This window comes from Saimiri boliviensis, chromosome 2, assembly GCF_048565385.1.
Source record: "Saimiri boliviensis isolate mSaiBol1 chromosome 2, mSaiBol1.pri, whole genome shotgun sequence".
NCBI lineage: Eukaryota > Metazoa > Chordata > Mammalia > Primates > Cebidae > Saimiri > Saimiri boliviensis.
The window spans coordinates 69,913,090-69,936,865 of record NC_133450.1 but is presented as its reverse complement, the minus strand read 5'-3'; the positions used below and the strand labels follow the sequence as shown (position 1 = coordinate 69,936,865).

The 23,776-nt window shown below is 43.4% G+C and overlaps 1 protein-coding gene and 1 long non-coding RNA gene across 2 annotated transcripts in view; one reads left to right on the top strand and one right to left on the bottom strand.

Moving 5' to 3' along the window:
- The window catches only part of CLMN (calmin), a 138,274-nt gene extending 128,520 nt beyond the window's left edge, over positions 1–9,754 (top strand). Inside the window, exon 13 of the mRNA XM_039468703.2 lies at positions 4–9,754. Within this exon, the coding sequence (XP_039324637.1) occupies positions 4–172 (169 nt within the window). The 3' untranslated portion in view covers positions 173–9,754. The remainder of the gene's footprint in view (positions 1–3) is intronic.
- LOC141583590 (uncharacterized) lies at positions 8,055–23,678 on the bottom strand. Its single transcript, XR_012516250.1, has 3 exons — positions 23,473–23,678; positions 10,537–10,622; positions 8,055–8,116 (listed from the first exon to the last, which is right to left on the bottom strand). It is a non-coding gene; the product is annotated as an uncharacterized LOC141583590 (long non-coding RNA).
- Positions 23,679–23,776: the final 98 nt, after the last annotated feature.

Below are 23,776 nucleotides of genomic sequence, written 5' to 3'. Positions count from 1 at the left end.
TAGGAAGGCCAACAGCTCGGGAGAAGCCATGTCACTGGGGAGCCACAGCCCGCAGAGCGACTCCCTGACACAGTTTGTCCAGCAGCCGGATATGATGTATTTTATTCTCTTCCTCTGGCTCCTGGTGTACTGCTTGCTGCTCTTCCCACAACTGGATGTTAACAGGCTGTGATGCGTGTGTCTGGATAATAAAAAAGATAGGACCCTGACTGGGGGCGGGGTTACTTCATTTTATTGTGGGTTCTGGGTGGGGCACTTCTGCCGACAGTTGAGGCCCGCCGAGGAAACTTAGACCCCCTTTCTTGCTGTTGTGGTTTGGTTTTTGTTGTTGTGTTTTTTTTCAGGTTTCTTTTTTTTTTTTTTTTTTCCCCTGGACTACCTGAGCATGCTTTTTTCTCTGGCTGTGTACTTAAAACTCAGGCACAGAGCTGGATCCGTAGGTGGGGTTTTGTCCTCGTGTGCCTTGCTGGGTCGGATAGGAAGCATCGTTGGTGATCATTAGCCTGCCTGGATCTTAGCACTGCCCACATGCAGGTTCACGTCTTGGATGAACTTGAGTTTCTTACGTCTCAGATGAAGGGCTGCTTGATGAGGAAGAGGCTGGGTGCCCCAGGCCAAGCCCTAGCTGGGAAGAAAGCTGTCACGTTTTCCTCCAAGCATGGGTGTTTCAGAGAAGGTACTGGGGTCCACGCACTGGTTGCAGTCTGGTAACTGGTTGCATTTCCTGGGGAAATCGGAGCAGCCGGCTCTGTGCAAGCACATCCGGGAATGGCAGAATCCAGGGAGGAAGTTGAAAGCTGGGTTGAGAGCCATAGTGTGCTCTTTTTCACCTCAGTTTTTGTTTTGTTTTGTTTTTTTTGAGGGGAGATGCATTTTAAATTCACTTTTCCATTGATTGGATTAGAGCCATGATTTCAAAGGCCCCGCAGGGCCCTGTAGAGGCCATACGGAGTGGCTGGGCTGGAATCAGCTCCCACCGGTGCTAGAGCTGGGCACTGCAGCAACTCCCTGCCAAAGAAAGCTTTGGTGCACACCTGCCTCAGAATGCATGTCTTGGCACAGGTATCCTTTGTGGTCAGTTGTAGTGGGATTCTTGAAAAGGCTTTCTAGACAGCACTCCGGAGCAGGCCAGTGCAGAAGGTTTCTGAGAGAAGAGAGGTGTCTCTAGCACCCACCCAGCCCCCCTTCCCGCCATCTCCCTCAGCCCTGTGCGCCATCTGCTCATTCCTTTCTCCCAAGACTCAAGTCTGTGCCTCGGTTTCTCCTTCCCTTGCTCTCCCCTTCAGAAAGCATGTACCAGGCAACCCTTATGAAATCGCGAACGAGTCAAGAGAGGACTGAGAGAGCATCTTGTCTGGCTGAACCCAGAGAGACAGAGCAGTTTGCCCAAGATCACACAGCCAATCAGGGACGGACTTGCCGTGAGCACACAGGCACCTGATGCCCTGTCCAGAGCTGTCCCCTCTTGTAGGAAACTTCCACCGGGCATGCCAGTGTCCTGAGAAAAAGATTAAATGACTAGATTAAAACGTCCACCTTCAAACAAAACTGAAAATTTTACACCAACTATTGACATTTGTTTTGCTCTTGTATTTTTCCAATGAGGAAGTCTTATTCACCTTCAAGCTCATCCATGATTCCTTCTGAAATACCCTTGACAGCTGCAACAGCTTGTCATTTGACATACCAGCATCGTTCTTACTCCAGGAATCACGTTTCTTTCTTTGCTAGCCAAGGGCTTGCTCATTTCAAGCAGTGGGTTTCAAGTTTACTGAATTCCAGCATGGCCAGAAGAATTTACATAGCACATCTAAGTCGATGACAGCCAAAATCTGGCCTCTAAACCAGTCTGATTATAGTCTGTCTCCCCTCCTGAAAGAATTTCAGCCTTCCAAGCAGAAAGCTGTTGGGAGCTTGGAGTGATTCCATCTGGAAGGCCAAGAGCCCATGGAAAATGAGCTAATTAATGAGCTCCCTGGCATCAGTGAAAGCCCAAAGGTACAGATAATAAAGATTATGTGTGTGATACTTTATAACCCTGGGCACCACGTGGTCCCCGCCTAAATTAGATGCTCGAAGAGCCCGCGAAGAACTGACCCAAATGTGCATCATTTCATTTTATGGGTCTAGACCTTGTTCAGAAAAACCTCTGCAGGCTTCTTCTCTCACCTATTACAACTTGTAATATTGTTTAAAACATCTACTGGCAAGATGCCTAAAAGTCGTTTGGTTCAGGTTGGCAGTCAACTGATTTTTTTTTAAAAGGAAAAGAAAATCTCATTTGAATATAGGCTTCTATGGAAGAAGCTGGATGTGGAAGTCTGCCGAACAAACCACCCATTGCTTGTAATTTTATTTTAATTAACAGAAATATAGTAAGAGAGCTGAGGTCAGGACATCGAGACCAGCCTTTAACAAGAACTAGCAGTGCCCTAAGTCTTGCTCCTTAGAAGTAACCACTTTCAACTCTCTTACATTGGCATTTTTAAATTATTTTATTAATTAATTAGAAACATTACTGGCTTGCTGTCACAGTAGATGAGGATTTCGCTCTTGCCATACCGTGTTGTGGTTTTCCAGTGTGGATCACATCATTTAGTACATTACTGTTAGGTGTTGACATTACTTGGAGCACGTAAGGATTGTTGACTCCCAAGCCCAGCACTGCCTTATGGTTATGTCCTTTGTCCTCCAAATTTCCCCTCTTAATTTGTTATTCTCTCTCTTTACTTTTTTTTTTTTTTTTTTTTTTTTGGTGTGGCACATTCTTTAATAACTTCCTGAGGAAGAGAACGTGGGAAGTTAATATGGTTGTAAATATTTGGAGATTTTTGCATGACTTAAACTGTCTGTATTCTGCCCTTCACGGAAGTGTGGCTGAGCACAGGATGACAGGTGGAAAATACCCTCTCCTATCCCCTCCCAAGTGTGGTGGTTGAGATTTTGGACGCCATTCTGATTCCCATGCCTTTATATGTGACTTAGGTTTTTTATCCAGCCTCCCTGGAAACATTTAAGATCTCCCTGGTGTTCTGAATGGCCATGATGGTATTGTATCCTGAGTGTTAAACCTTGCGCTGGGCCCTCCTGGGAAATTTCTTAAATCTTCCTGTGATTGCTCACATCCTTTCTTTCTGGACCACCTATTATTTCAGTGTTGGATCTTCCCCTGCCCCCAGGCTGATGCTCTGATACTTGTATCTGTTTTATTTTTCGTCTATGTTTCTGATCTTCAGGAAGAATTACTCGTTTTTATCTTCTCAATCTGAAGGTTTTACTGAATTTTTATTTTCCAGATTAACCAAACCTTTGGTCATTGTCCTGTCTTTGCTTTATAGTGTCCTGTTCTTGATTCGTGGATGCAGATCTTAGCTCTCTGTGGATGTTAATGATTGTGTTTTGAGGGGAAGTTCTTTCCTGCTCCCTGTGTTGCCCTCGTTTTCTCTGAGTTTTCTTTCTTTGGGTTGGTCTCAGTCTCTGCCTTTCATGTTATAAACTTTTCTCAGATATCCTGTGGATCTGTTCATGTTTAAGAGTGAGGCATCCAAAAGCTGACTGGAAGCTCGGCACCACTGGTGAGCTTTTCCCTGGGATTACCAGGTGGGCACCTGGACTCATCACTGGAGAACCCTGCATGTCAGTATTTGCAGATTTTTCTCTGGGGTTCATTCTGTTTCTTTAGAGATATTCCCACTACTCTCCTACCTAGGAAACGGGCATACCCAGGGCTGCTTTTAGCCTACGTTGAGCTTCAGAAAAGGTGTCCCATCTGGGCAGAAGCCCCCATGAGCATTTGGCTTGACTGGCAGAGGACACCTTTTGCCCCTTCCTCCAGGCGTACACAGCCCTGAGCTTGGACAATGCTTGAGAAACAATGCAATGGCTGGATTTTAACTCCTAATTGGCCCCCTTAGCCAGGTGCCTCCGTGCAATGCACAAACTGTAGGGCCACATCCAGAGACCCTGGCCTATATCTGAGTGCCTGAGTTCTGACCGCTGAGCAGGCAGCCTCATCACCCATGAGTATTTAGACTTTCATTAAGTTGCTCCCACCTTTGCTATGCCTGGTGTCCCTGAGAGGGAGCTGCTCTGATTTCTCCATGGTGTAGGAGCATGGTGGTCATCTGCTGCATGGGAAGGACAGGGGGCCTCAGAGCCAACAAATGCCCTGGTCTTCAGCCCCATGTCTTACCCCATGCCTCCCATTCCAATCCCCAAGCCTCTTCTGGAGGCCACAGCACGTCTCTGCTGACCACTCTGTGGCCTCCCCTCTGCAGGCATGTGGTTTTAGGATCCCCCGCCCTGCTTGCTTCTCTGTCACTTTCATTCCTGTAAATAGGTTGCTAGCTCTGGCCTACTGTTCTCTATCCCTCTGTCTTCATGGCTGTATTAACATAACTTTCATTTCTTTGCTCTTATTCTTACTGGGTTTCATGAAGGAAGAAATGGGCCTGTGTGTTCAGTATGCCATCTCGATCCATAAATGCCATTTGAGTTTTCTCATTGGTTGCTTAGGGGGCTTGCTGCTCTGTTGACTGGTTTGTGAAGGTGCCCTGTGTCCAGCTGGGGCTGTAGCCACATCCATCCTCTTGAGCTGTGATCTCCTGAGTGCCTTTGTGTAATGCTGTGCCAAGTGCAGGAGAGGGTTAAATAGCATGGGTAAGCTCTGCTTGAATGCCAAGGTTAGTTATTACCCTCCCTCCTTCCACCTGGTTGTGCTGCCTACTCCCAGTAAATGATCTGAGATCTCTTGCCTCCCCAAAGATATAGTCTATGTGGTCGTGTGGGTTCTAGATTTTCTTTACCACCCCTGCTTCATTTAAGAAACGGAAAACTGACTAGACACAGTAGTGGCTCACACCTATAATCCCAGCATTTTGGGAGGCCAAGGCAGGAAGATCGCTTGAGGCCAGGAATTCGAGACCAGCCTCCATCTCTACAAAAAGTTAAATTTAAATTAGCTGGTGTGGCGGCATACACTTGTAGTCTAAGCTACTTGGGAGGCTGAGGCAGGAGAATTGTTCAAGCCAAGGACTTCAAGGTAACAGTGAACTCTGATCCTGCTATTGCATGCCAGGCTGAGTGACAGAGCGAGACCCTGTCTCAAAAATAAATACAGAAACATGTAGTCCACACAGGTGTTTGCCAACAGACAAATAGCATGGGTTCTCTGCTGAACATTTCGGCCAACATTTCCTTGTCAAAATTTGTATCTTGTCATAGTTGATGATCAGGGTGGTCAGGTGTTCCTGGGCAGACCTGACCTTTGTGGGGAGATAGTCTCCCACCAAGGCTCAGAAGCAGGAAGTACACTCTCGCTGTCCCATGGGCAGCCACCCAGAACACGGGCTTCTCCATTTCTGGGGTTCAGCACAGCTCCCCCCACCCTCTTCCCATGCAGTGCATACCTGCTCTGTCAGGATGGAACAGAGGGAAGGTGGAGGCATTGGGGGCAGCCTGTGTAATTGATCTCTGTAAGTCACAGACTGAAAACCTCAGGAATTATGTAAGCACTCAGTGCCTCGTTGAAGAGATGAAAAACTAAAGATTAGAAATGGGAAACGACTAGTTACCCTGCTAGTTGGTGACCTCAGGATAGCCATCTTCATTCCAGTTACGTTTTCTACAAAACTACAGCCTCAGCTGCTGAAGCTAACCTCCCCACCTCTTATCACTAAGGACTCCGAACCCCATGGAGATCATCTCCAATAAATGTCAGAATAAGCAGATACAGGTGTGTCTTGCGAACATGTCAGAATCCATCACGGCTGCTTTGGTAAGGAGCTGTTCTCCTTCCATTGTCGTCCATTGGAGGGCAGCTGTATGACAAGAATGCTTTCACATGCACTCCGATTGTCTTAACTCTCCAGAAGGACTTCAGAAACCTCTGGAGTTTTGAGACATGGCCTCTCTCTCCTTTCTGCTTGAAGACCCCTTCCTCAGGGGTCTCCACTGCTTTCCCCGTCTGTATTCCTTTGTGGAGCTTTGTGCCCTGAGGTCCCAGAAATGGGCTGTGTGGGAGCCTCCAGTCAACCTGGCTTCTCAGGACCTTCTCAGCCATGTGCTCGCCAGGAAATGAGATGGCACAAAGCTCTGCAAGGCCCAGGTGTGTTATTTTTCCTTCCCCGACATTGCATAATCACTGCTGACTCAGCACTTGGGGAAGATGTAACGTCTTGGGCCAGCAGCTGCAGTCTGGAGCTGCCACCAAATAGCAGGTTGTTCTGGCCCATCCAGCTCGTGAGGGGGCCGCCCTAATGACAAGGTCCAGGACCTGGGCTGGGAGTCAGAAGGCTGGGAGCTGGCGTGGGCGTTATTGTGCTGCTTTGCTGAAAATTGCTGTGGGCTTTTCCCCTAACAGCCGGTGTGGGAGAGCCAAACATGAGACACAGCATCCCTTTGAGCTCCACAGATCTGGCACCTTGCTCTCACCAGGCATTTCCTTGGGGAAAGGCAGTCAGCAACTTATGGACATGAACCCTGTGCACAGACCTAGCACAGGTTCCGTTTCCATCATGTGCAGGCACCTGTATCTTTGGGCTCCACATAAGCATCTGCCCTCTTCACTCTGATTTTTTTTTTTTTAAGAGACAGTGTCTAACTCTGTCACAGAGGCTGGAGTGCAGTGGTGCAATCACAGCTCACTGCAGCCAGGAACTCCTGGGCTCAGGCAATCCTCCTGCTTTGGCCTCCCAAGTAGCTTGTACTACAAGTGTATGCCACCACGCCCACCTAATTTCTTTGCCTTTTGTAGATACAGGTCTCACTGTGTTGCTCAGGCTGGTCGCAAACTCCTGGCCTCAAGTGATCCTCCTGCCTTGGCCTCCCGAAATGCTTGGATTATAGGTGTGAGCCACTGTGCCTGGCCTTCACTCTAATTTTTTTTTTTAAGACCCCTACAGTGACCTTCAGACCTTGTCATTTCTTTACTATTGTGTGTGAGACAGGACATGGCGTGAGCTTGATCATGTGTAGGTCAAAAGCCTGGAGACTCAGCTCCTGGTTCCCCAAGAGCCTGCAAAAGTTATCAGAGTTCCTGAGCTGACTGTTCTGCAATTGCCAGACCCCACAATGCTGGGAATACTGGCTTCTTTGTGTTTAAAACCTGTTCTGAGAACCTGGATGAGAACACATCAAGCAAGCAGTTCCTCCCAGCCAGGGCTGGAGCAGCATGCCAAAAAGCATTCTTGTCTATGGAAAAAAAGACAACCAGCATTTTGTGCTGTTTGACCAACTTGTTTTTAAATACACACATGCCTCAACAATCCCTGCCTCAATCCCATTCCTAACTTGTTTAAATCCCTGACACTCAGATGTCAAGACTAACTTCATCTAGCAGGGTTCTCTTTAAAGGAACTCTTTTTTTTGTTTTCATTTTAATCACTGCCTTCTTCTCTGGGTGGTATTGTGGAATAGAGAAAGAAGTCAGGTTTGGGAGTCAGCCACATTAGATTAGAGCTCCAGCTGTGTCACTAGATCTCGGGGTGATCTTGGCGAACTAACTTCTGAGCTTCTGTGCATTATAGGCATTCACCATGTATTTGTTGAATGAAAAATAGCTTTCTTGAAAGTTTATGAAGTTGTAGGAAGCCCAGCAGCCCCCTTTTTCTCTATATCCTTCCTCTCGAAGCAAGCGTTGACTATACCTCTTTCCCTAACCCTCGGTTTACCATCGCTTCTTCCAACCTCCAATCCACTACCTTTTTCCAAGCTCCCCTGTCTCAAATCTAACTCAGGCCTTTTTGCAAGAGGAAGTTTAAGCCATTGTTTACTCATTAACTCACTTGACCCTTAGAACAATCATGGGAGGTGTTTATTTCAGAAAGGAAGCTAAAGCACAGGACAGAAAAATAACAGGGTCATAGCACGAGCGAATAAGTAGCAGAACCGGGAACACAGGACTCTTGTTTCTAACATGGATTTGCACTTTCAACCTCACTGCAGTTGCAAATTTGCAACCAAAATGGCCACCTTGAAAGGGTCTTTTGCAGTAAAATCTGTGTCCCACATCCAAGACAGTTCTTCAGGGCCTTCAATTAACTGTACGTCCTGCTCCCAGCTGCTCATCTCTGCACCTGTAACACGTTCTTCTCAGAGCAGGAAACTGGGCTTTCTCCTTCAAAAAGAAAAGTAGAGAAGGCCTGAAGACAGCATAATTAAAATGGAGAGGTAGAGACCACAAATTACTTGGATGAATTCATAATTGGTTTCCGAGACAGGGATTATCATTTTTCCTGTATTTTAAGCTTAAAAGTAATGATTTTTGCATTGTTACAAAAAACAAAATAGGAAAATATTTGATATTTGTATTCTCTTTCCAACAGCTACCACTACTTCCTTTAGGCCCAGCAAAAATGAATAGGTGCATATTCTCTGCAAGTCCATGCTGTGAAAAAGGACAGTCCCAGAATGCCAGTATTTCTGAATGTCATGCAAGGATTTAGACAAGTTTTCAAAGGAAACTCTGGGAGTGCCTGTTATCTGGAGAGCTGACATTGTCCAAAACAGGCCAACACTAGTCTGGGTATGGAGAACCCACGTCCTAGCTCTGGCTCACCTGCAGATGCCTTGAATTTACCTCTCTGGGTTGGAAGTGGGAAGACCTCTTTTAAAAGTCCTTCCTAGGTTTAAAAATCCAAAGGTCCCGAAGGTAGTTTTTATTTATCTCAGTAAGCGGCCTGTTGCTTAAAGCAAGTGTAACTCTGTGTTATGGCCCCAAAGCTTAGGGCCATGCTTCTTGGCTTTAGTATCTGAGAAAGGTGCCTTTGGGAATAGTTTGAATCTTACAGGTTTGGGATGGATGTTTGAAGTAGAACCTGGGAAATCTGTTTCCTAGGGCTGTTAGAACTAAATTGGTCTCCTTAAATTACGTCAGCATCTGAGGGAGTTTCTTAAGGGAATTTCTTTTAAATTCAACAGTTCAGCTGTAGAAATAGGTGTGAAGGACTAGATCTTCCCACTCCCTCATCTTTCCCCTTCCCTAATAACGACTCAGAAAGGCTCCTGAAATTCTACTCAGAATCTGAGCCGTTTGCATTCCAGCAAGGATCCCTTAAGCCAACAGCTGGCATGCTTGTGTAGAATGTCCCTGGGGTAGGACAGGTAGCCAGCGGGGAGGGGAGTGTGGTGCAGGGGACACCTGCCCTCTGCCCTTGAAATTTCACCAGAAGATGCTGCCTGTGCCACTCATGGTGGTGCTGAAACTATCCGCCAAAGACAAACTGTGAACACGGAAAAATTGTTGTTCCCTACTGTACATCCTCAGGACAAACTACTAAAACTTGGAGACAGGAGATTGTTCAGACCATATTGTACTGGGTGGTGATGGGTGTTTTATTTTCGGGGAGTCTGGTCTATTTAGCAGATTTAATGTTTCCTTATTGTCATGGCAGGGCTTAATTGACTAAGTTTGAAAGTTTTTACTGAAAGCTCTAAAAAAGCTATTGAGGAAAATGAAATGTTATTTTGTAGTACAAGGATTATTTTTGTCTAGTATATACATAGCTGTAGCTTTGTAAAAAAAAAAGAGATCTTTGTAAAAAATATATTAATGTCCTGTCTTATTTATTGATTATTGTAAATGAAAATATAAATGGCTATTTGCATAATTTATACCTGTGGGAAATTAACTGGAGTATTTGTTATTTGACTGTTTTCTATTAAGGAATATTAGGCTTGGTGCTATGATGAGTGATCTTGTAAAATTATCTGTATTCCTAAAGAAAATTTTTGAATATAAATTTCTTGAACTGACCATTCATTGATAATATTCATTTCCATGTGTGTTTGTGGTTTTGACAACCAGAAATTGCACTATCTTTTCAACAAACAGTCCTAACAAATAATACTTTTGCCAAGGCCAAAGCAAAGTCAACTGGCTTTAAAGTGGTACAGATGGTAGAGAATGTGCCTTTTTTTTTTTTTTTTTTTTTTTTTGAGACAGAGTTTTGCTCTTGTTACCCAGGCTGGAGTGCAATGGCGTGATCTCAGCTCACCGCAACCTCTGCCTCCCGGGTTCAGGCAATTCTCCTGCCTCAGCCTCCTGAGTAGCTGGGATTACAGGCACGCGCCACCATGCCCAGCTAATTTTTTGTATTTTTAGTAGAGACGGGGTTTCACCATGTTGACCAGGATAGTCTTGATCTCTTGACCTCGTGATCCACCCGCCTCGGCCTCCCAAAATGCTGGGATTACAGGCTTGAGCCACCGCGCCCGGCCTGAATGTGCCCTTTTTAAACTGCATTAACTTGCCTTGAGCCTTTGCAATGCTCCAAGAAGTAGCAATAATAGTAGTAGCAGTTGTGCCGTTCTGGAGTGAGACTGCCCAGGTCTGAATCCTGGATCTTTTACTAGCTCTGTGACCTCCAGTAAGTTACTGTAGTAGCCAGGGCTCCTCAGAAGACAGAGCCTGAGACCAAGCTGATGTGATGACTGCATCATTTGAGGGCAGAGGGGATGCAACCAAGGGCAGCAGGAATGAGATGGGGACAGAGGGAGGGCAAATAAAACGTGGTGCCACAAATATTTATTACACACCTGCTTGGCATCAGCACTGTGCTGGTTGCTGCTGCGAATATAATAGGAATCCAAAACAAGGTTCTTATCTTCCCAGAGCTGACCCTCTAGTGAGAAGAGGCAGACAGAAACAAAATGGTAAGATGCAAGGTATGTCAGGCACATATTCGTCAGTGCTGTAAGTAAAAGGGAAAGAAGGTAGATTGGGGGTGGACAGGGAGGTGCCACCAGGCTCATAGAGCAACCAGGAATGACCTCTTTGAGCAAGAGACATTTGACTACAGACCTAAAAGAGCCACAGGGACATATCCTTCAAATGCCTGGTGAAAAAGTTTTCTAAGCAAAGGGAGCAGCCGGTGCAAAGGCACTGAGGCAGGATCATGGCTGGTGTTTTTAAGGAACAGCAAAGAGCCTGGTTTGGGAATGCACGGTGAGTGAGACAAGAGAGGCCAGGTAGGGCCTTGTAGGATGTGGTAAGGGCTTTGGCCTTTGCCTGGGGTGAGCTGGGATCCACTGGAGAGTTTTGAGCACATGTCAGCCTACATTTTAGCAGGCTAACCCTGGCTGCCATAATGAAAATATACTCCAGGGAACAAGGGCAGAACACAGAGGCCAGCGGAAGTCCATTTCAACAGTCCGGGAGAGATGACAATGGCATGGTGGGTGCAGGAGAAGTGGGGCGGAGTGATTTCATTCTGGATGTGTTTTGAAAGTCGATCCTCTGGATTTGCAAATGGATTGGGTATAGAGCGTAAGAGAAAAAGGACTGAGAAATGTTCCAAGGTTTTGGCAGGAACATCTGGAAGAATAGAGATGCCACTGGCTGATGGGGAAACGGTGGAGAAGCAGATTGTGAGAAAGACCCAGAGTTCCTGAATCTGAGCATGTAAAGTTTGAGATGCCTGTTGCTCATCTCCTCTCCCTCACCCTGCCCAAGGGTACTTGGGGTGTGGCAGTGAAGTGCCCTGAGGTGACTGCGCCTCTATCCTCACTGGTAGGGTCCAGCCCCCACAGCCCCATAGTTGCTCTGCTGCTGTGCCGTGGTTGACTGGACTTGGGCATCTCTGACAGGTTTTGGAATTTCAGGTCCCCAGTGTACCATGAGGCCATTCCCATGGCGTCCATGGAGCCTCCACACAGATCTCTCCCCTACCACTGCCACTCTCACACGCCACCCTGAGGTGGGTCTCCCATTCTCCCTGCTGTATTTCCATTTTAAATCTTTTGAATACAGATAACAGGAGGCCCTTCACTAACCTTCCTGGATGTACAGAGCCTTCTTCCCGCTCGAATGGAGAAAATGTGGGGAGAAAACACATCAAACTACCTGGCCACATTAAAAAGGGGATGGTGGGCTACATGACAGGAAGATAAATCCTATACTGAGATTTCCTAAGCCTGTAAACAGCTGAGCGTAATCATGTTTCACTTGGTGGTATATTACTTTGGACAGGGTGGTTATGCCATAAAAAGCTCAAAGTGTGAAGATGGGGTGCTAGTTTTTTCCCCATTAATTGCTGCAACGTTTCAGATTAATTTCAGTGACATGTGACAGACAGCCCAAAACAGCAGTGCTTTAAACACTAATAAGTTTTATTTTTCTCTTAAGAGAGAGGCAGTCCTACTTGGCACAGCAGCTCCCCTGTCCTCACCATTCCCAGTTCTCTGGCTGTGTTATCCTTAGACAATCGTCCTTGTCTTTATGGTCCAAAATGGTGTCTATACATCCAGACCACACATCCATATTCCATGCTGTAGAATGGAAGAGAGGCAGCGATGGATGGCCCCTGCCTTCTCAGAGTTCCCAGAAGAACCCACACAAAACATGGGCTCATCTCCTTGCAGAGCTAAGCCACTAACCTCAACTGCTATGGAGTAAGGAAATGTGTCCTTTGCCCAAACACATAGATCTTGCTTCTCTCCCATCTTCACCTTCTCCTGAGCACGTCCTTCCTCCACTCCCAGCCTGGGCACTCCTTCAGCTCCAGCCTCTGCTAAATGAGTTACAAGTGAGAAGGGCTGTTGGTTGGGAGCAGGCATCTAGCAGTCGTGGTGACATTTGTTAGTAGACTTTCATCTAAGTCCCATTGGCCAATGCTAGAGAACAGGGCCACCCCTTGGGCTGCGAGGGAGGTGGGGAAATGCAGTTTTTAAGTTCTGCCTTCTAAGAAAGAAAAGGGCTCTCTGTTAATAAAATGGAAGGAGAGAATGAACAGTGGAGAGGCACATATAGCTCCGGCCTCTCATTCATCTTGGGGAATGGACCTCATTATTTTCCTAATAGGATGCCTAATAAGAATGACCATTTATTAAGTAACTGTTATAAACCAGAAAGTTCATCAGATTCGTGATGTTCATTTTTTTTCTTCAATCTTTGCAATAACCCTGAAGGTAGACTATTACCACCCCCATTTTACAGATGAAGAAATGGGAGCTGATGAATGTGTCTTGTCCAAGGCTACCTACAGGCAATAAGGGACAAGGTCTAAATTTTAACCCTGATCTCTCTGTCCCTAAAATCTGACTTTCCGCTATAACTCAACAGACATCTTGACTATCACCTCAGAGGAAGGTATTAATGAAAACTGTCAAACTCTGTAAAATATTTAAAGAGATTTCTTCTGAGGCAAATATAAGTGACCATGGCCCATGACATAGACCTTAGGAGGTCCTGAGAACATGCGCCCAAGGTGGTCAGGGTGCAACTTGGTTTTTAGGGAGACGTGAGACCTCAATCAAATACATTTAAGATAGCCGGGCATGGAGGTGTGCACCTGTAATCCCAGCTACTCGTGAGGCTGAGGCAGGAGAATCGCTTGAACCCAGGAGGTGGAGTTTGCAGTGAGCCAAGATCTAGCCACTGCACTCCAGCCTGACAGAGCCAGACTCCATCTTGAAACAATAAACACATACATTTAAGAAACACACTGATTGAGAAAGGTGGAACAACTCGAAGGTGACAGGCTTCCAGGTTGTAGGTAGATTTAAAGTTTTTCCAATTGGAAATTGGTTGAAAGAGTTATCAATAGAGACCAAAGTTTTATCATGGAGATGAAGCCTTCAAGTTAGCAGGCTTCCTGAAGAATGATTGTAAATGTTTCCTGGAGAATAGATTGTAAATGTTTCTTATCAAATTTAAGGTCTGTGTTGGTGTTAATGGTGGAGAGTTATCATAAGGCGTGTGGGGCAACCACTTACCCTCATGGCTTGAACCAGTGTTTCCGGTTAAATGTGAAGAATGTCCTGGCCTAGGAGGAAGGCCATTCAGAGGCCAGAACTACAGAACTTCTTTCCCCACCGGCCTCGCAGCCCAGGCAGGGTGGCCCTGTTCTCTAGTATTGGCCAATGGGACTTACATAAAAGTCTACCAGACTTCTAATTCCTAAAGAATTTTTGTCAATCAAAAACGTTTTTGGTTTACAACAGGCTGATGCTGAGAGGTTTTTGTGCTGAAGATTCTTCTTCCAAATCCCGCATCCTTTGTAATCAGACTGCGTTCCTCGGCTGCTTTTGTCTCATGGGTTAACTCACAGATATAAACCATCTGGTATCCACACTCAGGTGGCTGTCTGCTTTATTTTGGATTCTCCAGTTTTGTAGCAAAAGTTCTATAAACACGAGTCCTAGAAAGCTCACCTTTCTTTCTTGAGGTCCAGAGGGATGGCAGGGCTGGTCCCTGCAGGCATTTTCTCATCAGATTTGGGTATTGTTCTTGAAGCTTTAGCATCTCAAGTCTGGTGCTCCACCTCTTCCTGCCATTTTGCAAGCAGTCCCATATCCTTTTAACTATTTAATTTTGGGGGAGGGGGAATTTATAGCATTTAATTATATCAATGGAAGAAATACAACCCTTGGCATTGTGATGATGGAAGTGTTCTCCATCTTTATTGCATCAGTGTCAATATCCTGGTTGTGATACTGCACTATAGTTCTGTAAGATGTTACCTTTGGGGGAAAGTGAGTAAAGGGTACACAGGGCATTTCTGTTTTATTACTTACAACTACATGTAAAGCCACAATTATCTCAAAATAAAAAGTTTAACTGTGAAAGACACTGTTCAGAGATCGATGAAAACATAACCACAAACTAGGAGAAAGTATTTGAGAAAAATCTGATAAAGGACTTGTATCCAAAATATACAAAGAACTTTTTGAAACTGAATAGGAAAACAACTACCCAATAAAAAGTAAGAAAAAGACCTGAAGAGGCACAAAGATCTGCAAATGAACAATAAGCATATGAAAAGATGCTGCCATTACATATTCACAGTGACTCCTAAATTCAAAACAATGACATACCACTACACACCTAGTAGAATGGCTAAAATCCAAAACACTGACAAGGCCAAATCTTACTGGGGACGTGGAACAACAGAAACTCTTATTTATTGCTGGTAGGAATGCAAAATAGTACAACCACTGGGAAGCCCGTTTGGTAATTTCTTATAAAACTAAACATACTCACCATGTGATCTTACAATCACGCTCCTGGCATTTTTCCAAATGAATTGAAAACTGATGTCCACACAAAAATTTGTACTTGAATGTTTTTAGCAGCTTTATTTAACTGCCAAATTTGTAAGCAAGCAAGATGTCCTTTGATAGATGAAAAGATAAGCAAACTATGATACAGTCATGCAATAATATATTATTCAGCAATAGAAATAAATTAGCTATCAAGCCACGAAAATACATGAAGGAACCTTAAATGCATATTGCTAAATTTAAAAAGCCAGTCTGAAAAGGCTACATATTGTCTGATTCCAACTATATGATCTGGAAAAGGCAAAACTATGGCCAGGCACAGTGGCTGTCACCTATAATCCCAGTGCTTTGGGAGGCTGAGGTGGGAGGATCACTTGAGCCCAGCAGTTTGAGGCTGCAGTGAACTGTGACAGTGCCACTGCACTTCAGCCTGGGTAACAGAAAAACACCCTGTCTCTTTAAAAAAAAATTTTTTTAAAAGGAAAAGGCAATACTATAGACTAAAAAAATCAATGGTTGCCAAGGTTCACCAGGGAAGGATGAATAGGCAGAGCATAGAGAATTTTTAGGGCAGTAAAACTATTTTCTGTATAAAACTGTCATGGCGAATACATGTCATTATGCACAACCCCTAGAACCATGCAATGCCAAGATTGAATCCTAATAAAAATTATGAACTTTAGTTAATAACATATCAGTATTGATTCATCAGTTGTAACAAATGCTCCACACTAATGCAAGATGTTAGTAACAGGTGAACTGTGAGTAGGGTGAGGAGGCATATTGGAATGCTGCACTTTGTGCTCAATTTTTTGTAAACTGAAACTGTTCTAAAAAATGAAGTCTTTTTTTTTTTTAAGTTTAATTTCAAAAGGGAGAGAGAGTCATGACCATAATAGGAAGTTACTACAGAAATTATCTAAGGGGTTAGAGGGGTCCAGTTTTCCCTAGTGAGAGAATATGAACAGTCAAGTCACCTAAGTGTAAATCGTAAATAAACACAAGGACTACAATGGCAATAAGGAAATGTAAGTCACTTTACACATTTTAAATTGACAAATTATAAATTGAGGTATGATTTACAACTCATATGTTAAATTAGCATACAATTTCAGACACCAGCCAGCTGGTGTTCACCAAGCTGTGAAGAATGCAATATGAAAATACCAACTAGTGGCATTATACTTGATAAACTCTTTCACTTGTCAGTGTGATGAGTGAGAGCCACTGAGATGTTCCTACCTTTTGACCATATCATTCTAGAAATCTAAAGAATGTTTCCTGAAGACCTAATTCAATCAAAGTTTAAAATTTGTTGTGGACTATTGTTCCCAAAATATGGTCTGCTCTAATAAACTGATGACATTATTTAAAGTGGATGGGAGGAGATGTTACAAAAGAGACTTCTAAGACATGATAACCAGCCAAATGTGGTGGCAGGTACTTGTGATCCCAGCTACTTAGGAGACTGAGATAAGAAGTTCAAGACCAGCCTGGGCAAAATAGTGAAGACCCCATTTCTAAAAAAATTAAAAATTACAAATGTTTAAAGACATAACCAGGCTGGGTGCTGTGGCTCACGCCTGTAATCCTAGCACTTTGGGAGGCCAAGGTGGGTGGATCACCTGAGTGATCAGGAGTTCAAGACCAGCCTGGCCATCATGGTGAAACCCCATCTTTATAAAAAAAAAAAAAAAAAAAAAAAAAAAGACATAACCAAATGCAATTTATGGACTTTGGCCCCTGATTTGAATGAATAAGTATAAAAAGACATTTATTTAAACATATGGGTAAATTTTAATTTAGACTGAAAATTAGATGATATTAAGGAATTATTAATTTTATGTGGAAAATGGCAGATGATAAAGCAAAAAGGGCATTATCAGAGATGCACTTTGAAGTATTCATGAGTAAACTGGCATGCTAAAAATAATCCAAATTTTATGTTATATATATTTCACAACAACCAAAAAACCCAGAAAAAAAATATAGTGGGTGGGTAAGTGAGGATGTGGGAGGGAGGAAACAGGATTGGCAAATGTTGGTAATGTAGAAGATTTATGATGAATACATTGAAGTTCATTATACCTTTTTTTGTAAACTTGAAATTTTCCATAATAAAAAATTTTAAAAGATCCTATGATGGCAGATTACTAGTTGTACCTTATGAACTATTCTAGCTGTATAGCTCAGCCATAGTCTCTTGGAAAGACTATTTCCCAGTGTTCCTTGCAGCTTGGTGTGGCCATGTGACTAGGTTCTGACCAATAGGATGTTGAATGAAAATGATGTGTCCTACTCATGAATCTTGCTGTTGAAATGACTGTATACATATTCCACTGGTCTTTGCCATTTTCTCACATCTATCCTGCAGTCAGAAATACTGGGAAAGGGATTATAGAACCCTGACCCTTTTGTTGCCCTGGAATCTCAGAAGCTTATTCTTTACTACATACAAGTTAGACTGAGAGATATTTCATTTCTTCTGTCCTATATTAGAACCAATTTCTATGACTACATCAAGTGGTCATTCATTGAAAAGGCACTCACTGAACACTCCATGCACATGGGAGACTCTCAACAGCTTATTTGATGTCTGATAAATAAGGATGAAATCCATGAACTTCACAGTCACAGGGTGAGAGCTTCTTTAGGAATTTGTTTAGCCACCTGGTCACTTAATATAGATAATGGAGAAGAGGTATTCAGTGCCTACTATGTGCCAAACACTGTGCTGGGTCTGGGGAAAATGTATGTATAAGATATTGTGTCCCTCTTTTTAAAGATCTTGTATTCTAGTGTTTAATTTATACCAGATTGAGGACAGAAATATGTGTTATTGATGGAAAAACAGCAGAGCAATCCAAGACCGACAACAATTCTATTATATCTGATTAGATGATTAGATGCAAAATTCTGAATCTCAACAAATTTCTACCTGGTTCCACCTAGCAAGGAAACTGAAAAAGATGAAGTAAATATTCTAATTTTTTTAACTGTCAAAACATTATAGCAACAAAAATATTTTAAAGAAAAACAACTTCACTAGTAATACACGCACACACACACACACATATATACTATTTTAATTTTCTCACTTAATTCAATCCTTGTTTCATCTATGTATAATTTTTAGAATGCCTAACATAGAACAGATACAAGATTATATTCTGAGTTTGCTTCAACCCTCCTTCACTCATAAGCATTTTTCCGTATCTTTAAATAGACTGCATACATATTCTAATGGCTACAGAATGTCAAATAATTCTAATATCAAATTTTACTTAGTCACTTAATATTTATTACTTCAGTTGTTTGAATATTTTATGATAAAAATGCTGTAACAAATGACTTCATGAATTTGACTTTTTCCTTTTATTTTTTAAAGCACAGCAGTTCAAAGGAAGGATGATTTTTATTTTTCCTACGAAGTTGATTTCCAAAAGACTAGCAATTGTCATTACTATGAATGTAACAGTTTCAACAGAACTTTATCAGATTTGGGAACTTACATTTTTGATTAATTTAGAAAACATATTTTAGAAATATATTGGTAAAATAATTTTTTTTTTTTTTGCCTTTTTAAAGATAACAAGTGGGAGGGTTGACCTCTCTAAGTTGGCTGCCCTTACAGGAAATGTAAATGTCCTTTGCACATTTCATCTATTGAGGTCTTGAAGATGTCATTTTATCTCTGGCTTCCAATACTGTCTTACTTACATCAATTGCTTTTTAGTAACACTACAATTTTTAGGGAAACTAATAACATTTTCTAGCAATTTATAGCTTACAAGAACAGGGCAAGTCTCATGGTTTTTAATATGCTTCTGCAAAAAGTATGAACTGATTAATTGCCAAAATGTTAATAACTTCACATGATGCATGAAATACAGAGAGGAACATGGTGAAATAGATAGCTCCATCTACTGTAAATACTTTGAATTGGATGTCTCCAGGTTTTGTCTTTATGGACTTACTTCTGTAATAAATTTAGGAGTTTTGTAAGTGATGTCTTGCTCAGAGCCTTTTGCTAGACTCTGAGGGATATAAATATAATTAACATGTAACTCTTTGGGGTAGGCAGTGGAAGGTTACAGAAGTTACTTTAGGGTGTTTTTTTTGTAAGCTATTGTAGGTTTGCAAGCTGGGAGGGGGTCGTAGGGTGTGGAGTCACCAGGTTGACCAAGATCCACGGGGCGGGAATAAGGAAAAATAATGTTTTAAAGTTAACTAGGTGCTGCAGGGGTTGACCATTTCTTTCTGTTTTCATGGTCTTCCAGTTACTTTAGACTTTCCAGGAACTCATCTGGAGTGTCTGTGAAGGTTACAGAGGTTAACATGGCATCCATGGGGCCGTCAGTCAGCCTAAAAGACCTTACAACCATGGGATATAATCTCCTGCTATCATGATTTATCCTGATGTTCAAACTGTCCCAGATTTGGCCAACAGGAGCCTCTTTGAGCTGATTGCTTTGTCCTTTTGAACTGTCTCCACCATTTCTTGAGCACTTCCAAACTTTCTAGCACAAAATGTTCCAGTCTTATATTATACTTTAGAGAAAGTATATGTCCCAACCTTAACATCAGCCATTCCTCTAAAGAGCCCTGGTTCCTTTTCACAGAGTATGTTTAGAGCTAGGTGTTAGGTGTTCTCTTGGCTAATGTGGTGTTGCTGCACCAAGGCCTTCTCATTGGCTAGAGCTGGGAAATATATGTACATACATTTATACATACGTGTGTGTGTTTGTGTGTGTGTGTGTGTGTGTGCATAGCTGTGGAAAAATCACACACCCTCTTCTCTCACCCTCAATAATTAACGAAGAAGACTTCAGTGACCAAATGTCAGGGGGGGTCTTCCCACACATCGAGAAAGCAATAGATTCTGCATTAGACACCAATTAGGTGTCCTCCTCCCTTCTAACCTGGATAGCATCAGATCCCACAGGTTGAGGCTCACTCCCCAAGATACCCCCACTGCCCCACTCTGCCCCTGACCACTCATCAGTCCCAAGTCTGGGCCTCCACAATGTCTCACAGGCTTCAAGTTGTTGTTCCCATGACCTCCTCTTGGGTTAGATTAATTTGCTAGGGCAGCTCACAAAACTCAGGGAGACACTTATTTTTACAAAGGATATTATAAACAATACAGAAAAAAAGATATATAGGATGAGATGGGAGAAGGGGCTCAGACTTTTCATGCCTTCCCTGGGTGCACCACCCTCCCAGGAACCTCATGGTTCCTGTTCAGCTATCTGGAAGCTCTCTACTGGTGTCCTTTTGGGTTTTTATGCAGGCTTCATTACATAATTAATGAAGCCTAATTAAACTGTTGCCCACTGGTGATCAACTTGACCTTCAACCCTTCTCCTCTCCAAGAAGCTGGAGATAGGCTGAAGGTCCAATTCTCTGATCCTGCCTTGGTCTTTCTAATGACCAACCCCATCCTAAGGCTACCTAGGGGATCCCAGCCACCAGCCATCTCATTAGCATACAAAAGTCATCACTTTGGTGTAAGAAATTTAGGAGTTGTAAACCAGAAAATAAGGTCAAAGATCAAATATGTATTTCAAAATCTCACAAAATACACATATACACACACTTTTACATTTATTTTACATCTACATGTATTAAGAACCATTAATTTACATGACTACCTCCAATTCCGATCCAATCACACAAACTTCTTATTTCTGTACTTGTAACTCCCTTCTCCAACAGCGAGAAATCTGGCTCCCATTACCCTCAACATGGTTTTTCTTTGTGTAGTTCTCCTGTGTGTAATCAGCTGCCTGACCTTGGAGGGCTGCTGCCCTACCTTCCTTGTTTGGGCTCAGACTCCCCACTGAGCTGACAGCCCAGTCCAAAATGGGAGTGGCTATATTCTCCCAAACAGATGTTAAAGCAGAGAGAACAGGTTAGTAGAGATACGTAGAAAACAATCACAGAAGAGGGTCACAGAGAGTACCTTTTGGGTTCCTGAAAGCTTTCCAATTACTGGTTCTAGTTTTTGCTAAGATGTGGCTGTATTCCTGTTCCTGGCATTTGTGAGAAGCACCTACATCATTATGATAAATTCTCCCTTTTTGATTGAGCTAGTTCAGGTTGGTTTCTGTTACTTGCAAACAGAGAGTCTTAAACAAAGGTATATTTAAATCCTGGCTTGTTCTACAAAAAGAAATCAAACTGTGGAAATAATTGGGGCTAAGGGAAAATAAAAATTAGCCCATAGAAAATGCATACCACATGATACTCTACTGTTGCTTAACATGGGCTGAAATATTAGATCTAAGATTTCTAGTGATCCAAACAAAATGTGAAACAATATCCCTTACAGAGTTTTATGTCTCTGGAATTAAAACAAACCAGCTAGGGAAGCATGAATAGATAGACCATTAGAATGGATACAGAGTCCAGAAGTGAACTACTCAATAAACGACTGTGTAGCCATCTGGACAAAAAAATTAAATTAATTTGGATCCATACCTCCCCCTATATATGAAATCTATTCCAAATGGGTCAACATTTAATTGCAAAAAACTTAAAGTCTAAATGTCCATCAATAGAGGATTGGTAAATTATGGTATGGATATATCTGCAATCATATGTTAACGGGGTTGAAAAAAATGTCAAGGAGCTCTGTACGTATTGCTACAATAAACATGTCCTCTAGATATATTAAGTAAAAAAAAAAAAAACAAAACAAGGTAGAGTAAATGTGTATGGTGTGCTGGGATTTTTGTAAACAAGGAACATAAGGAGTGATTCTTATATACATAAGCATTTTGAAGAATGAGCAGGAAACAGTGGTCACCTATTTATGACAGAGGACAGGTGTGAGGGAGATCTTTTTCCACTGTGTGTCCCATAGAATTTCTGACAAATGAACAATATGGATGTACTACCTATTTTAAAAATAAGAACTGAAACTGATAAAAAAAAATCAGATAGACCTGCTGATGGAGAAGTCTGACCAGTCTTGACATATTGTGAGAGGACAACCAGAGGGCTGGAGTTGTACCAGCCCACAAATTTCCACTGCTGGTACAGCCCAGTGCCTGCCCCCACAGTGAGATGCTGTCCTTCTCATAGAGGATTATCTCCGGAAAGCCTTATATGTATGACTGGGGACTTATGGTATGACATGCTCACAGTGCTTGATATATAAGAAACTATTTTTTTGATACGTCGGTCTGCCAGGAGAATCCTGACTACTCCCTAATTTTGCCCATGAATATGCTACTTCAGGTCAAACTTCAAGCCAATTCATAGTAAACATATTATCAAAATTTTAGCGCAGTAATACTTGAGCACACCAGCCTCAAAGCCGGACTACCCGGGTTCCAATCTCAGTTGTTCACTTACTGGTTACTTACTTGGCTGGAAGTTATGCCTTTCTTCGTCTGTTAAAACAGGAAGCAGGCTGGGCGCGATGGCTCACGCCTGTAATCCCAGCACTCTGGGGAGGCTGAGGTGGGCAGATCACGAGGTCAGGAGACCGAGACCAGCTTGATCAATATGGTGAAACCCCACTTCTACTGAAAATACAAAAATTAGCTGGGTGTGGTGGTGCACGCCTGCTATTTTAGCTACTCTGGAAGCTGAGGCAGGAGAATCGCTGGAACACAGGAGATGGAGATTGCATATGGCACCACTGCACTCTAGCCTGGCGACAGAGCGAGACTCCATTTCAAAAAAAAAAGAAGCAGTTACAGCCCCTGCCTCACAATGTGCACGAAGTTACAGCACGTACCTTACAGGGTGCACATAAGGATCACAGGCATGCAAGCCCTAGGTCAGCCTGCCCAATGGCAATATAATGCAGGCCACAGGTGGCATTTACAATTTCGTGGAACCCACACTAAAAAAAAATACAAAAAGTAAAATGAAACTTTTATCGCAATATATCAAAAAATGTTGATCACTTCAACATGTAACAACACAATAATTAATGAGATGCTGAACGTGATATGGTAAAGAACACATACACCTCGATTCGGACTAGCTATACTCTAAGCGCTCAGGAGCCACGTGGGGCTGGTGGCTCCAAACTGAACAGTGCAGCCCAGGCAGCGCGGGCGCACACTAGGTTCCGCTCACGCCCAAGGGCTCAAGCCCACCACACCTACCTGGAGCGAACCTACCCATCAGGGAGTCCACTGAAGAGATGTCTCCATTTGGGCATAAATTAAGACGATGTTCTTTAAGCCAGCGGCTTATTTAACTCCCACCGATATTTTATAATTCTTATTAGAAGATGTGGTGGACAGTTCTGACCTATGCAAATGGACAGTGTACCTACACAGGGCCACCGTCTATTTCTCATCATCTGGGGATCCCAGTTTGGGTGGGAGCGGAAGCGGGTGTTTGTCATTTCACCAAATGCGGAGGCTCCTGAACCGCTAAGGAGGGGGAGCGCAAGGGAGTGGGACGGTCCTTTAAAGACGGGAGGGAGGTGGTCAGAGGGCAGCTAACCTCTCCGGGGCACAACTACGGCCACGTTACGGTCTGTGAGTGTCAGAAGGAGCAACAATGGAGGCAGTCGAATTCCAAGAGCCCGGAGCGTCCGCCAAGTTTAGCTAGCACCACAGCCTCGGCGCGCGGGTGCCCGAGGGCAGCAAAGACTCCCAGCCGCGGCGGCAAGAACTGCAGGGTCCGGTCACCGCGCTGGGCCGCAAACACCGCCTCCGCCTCCGCGAGCGCGCCCGCTGTCTCCCTGCTCCTGAGTGGCTGGAGGGCCGCGATTAACCTTTCACCGCCGTGCTCTGTCCAATCACAG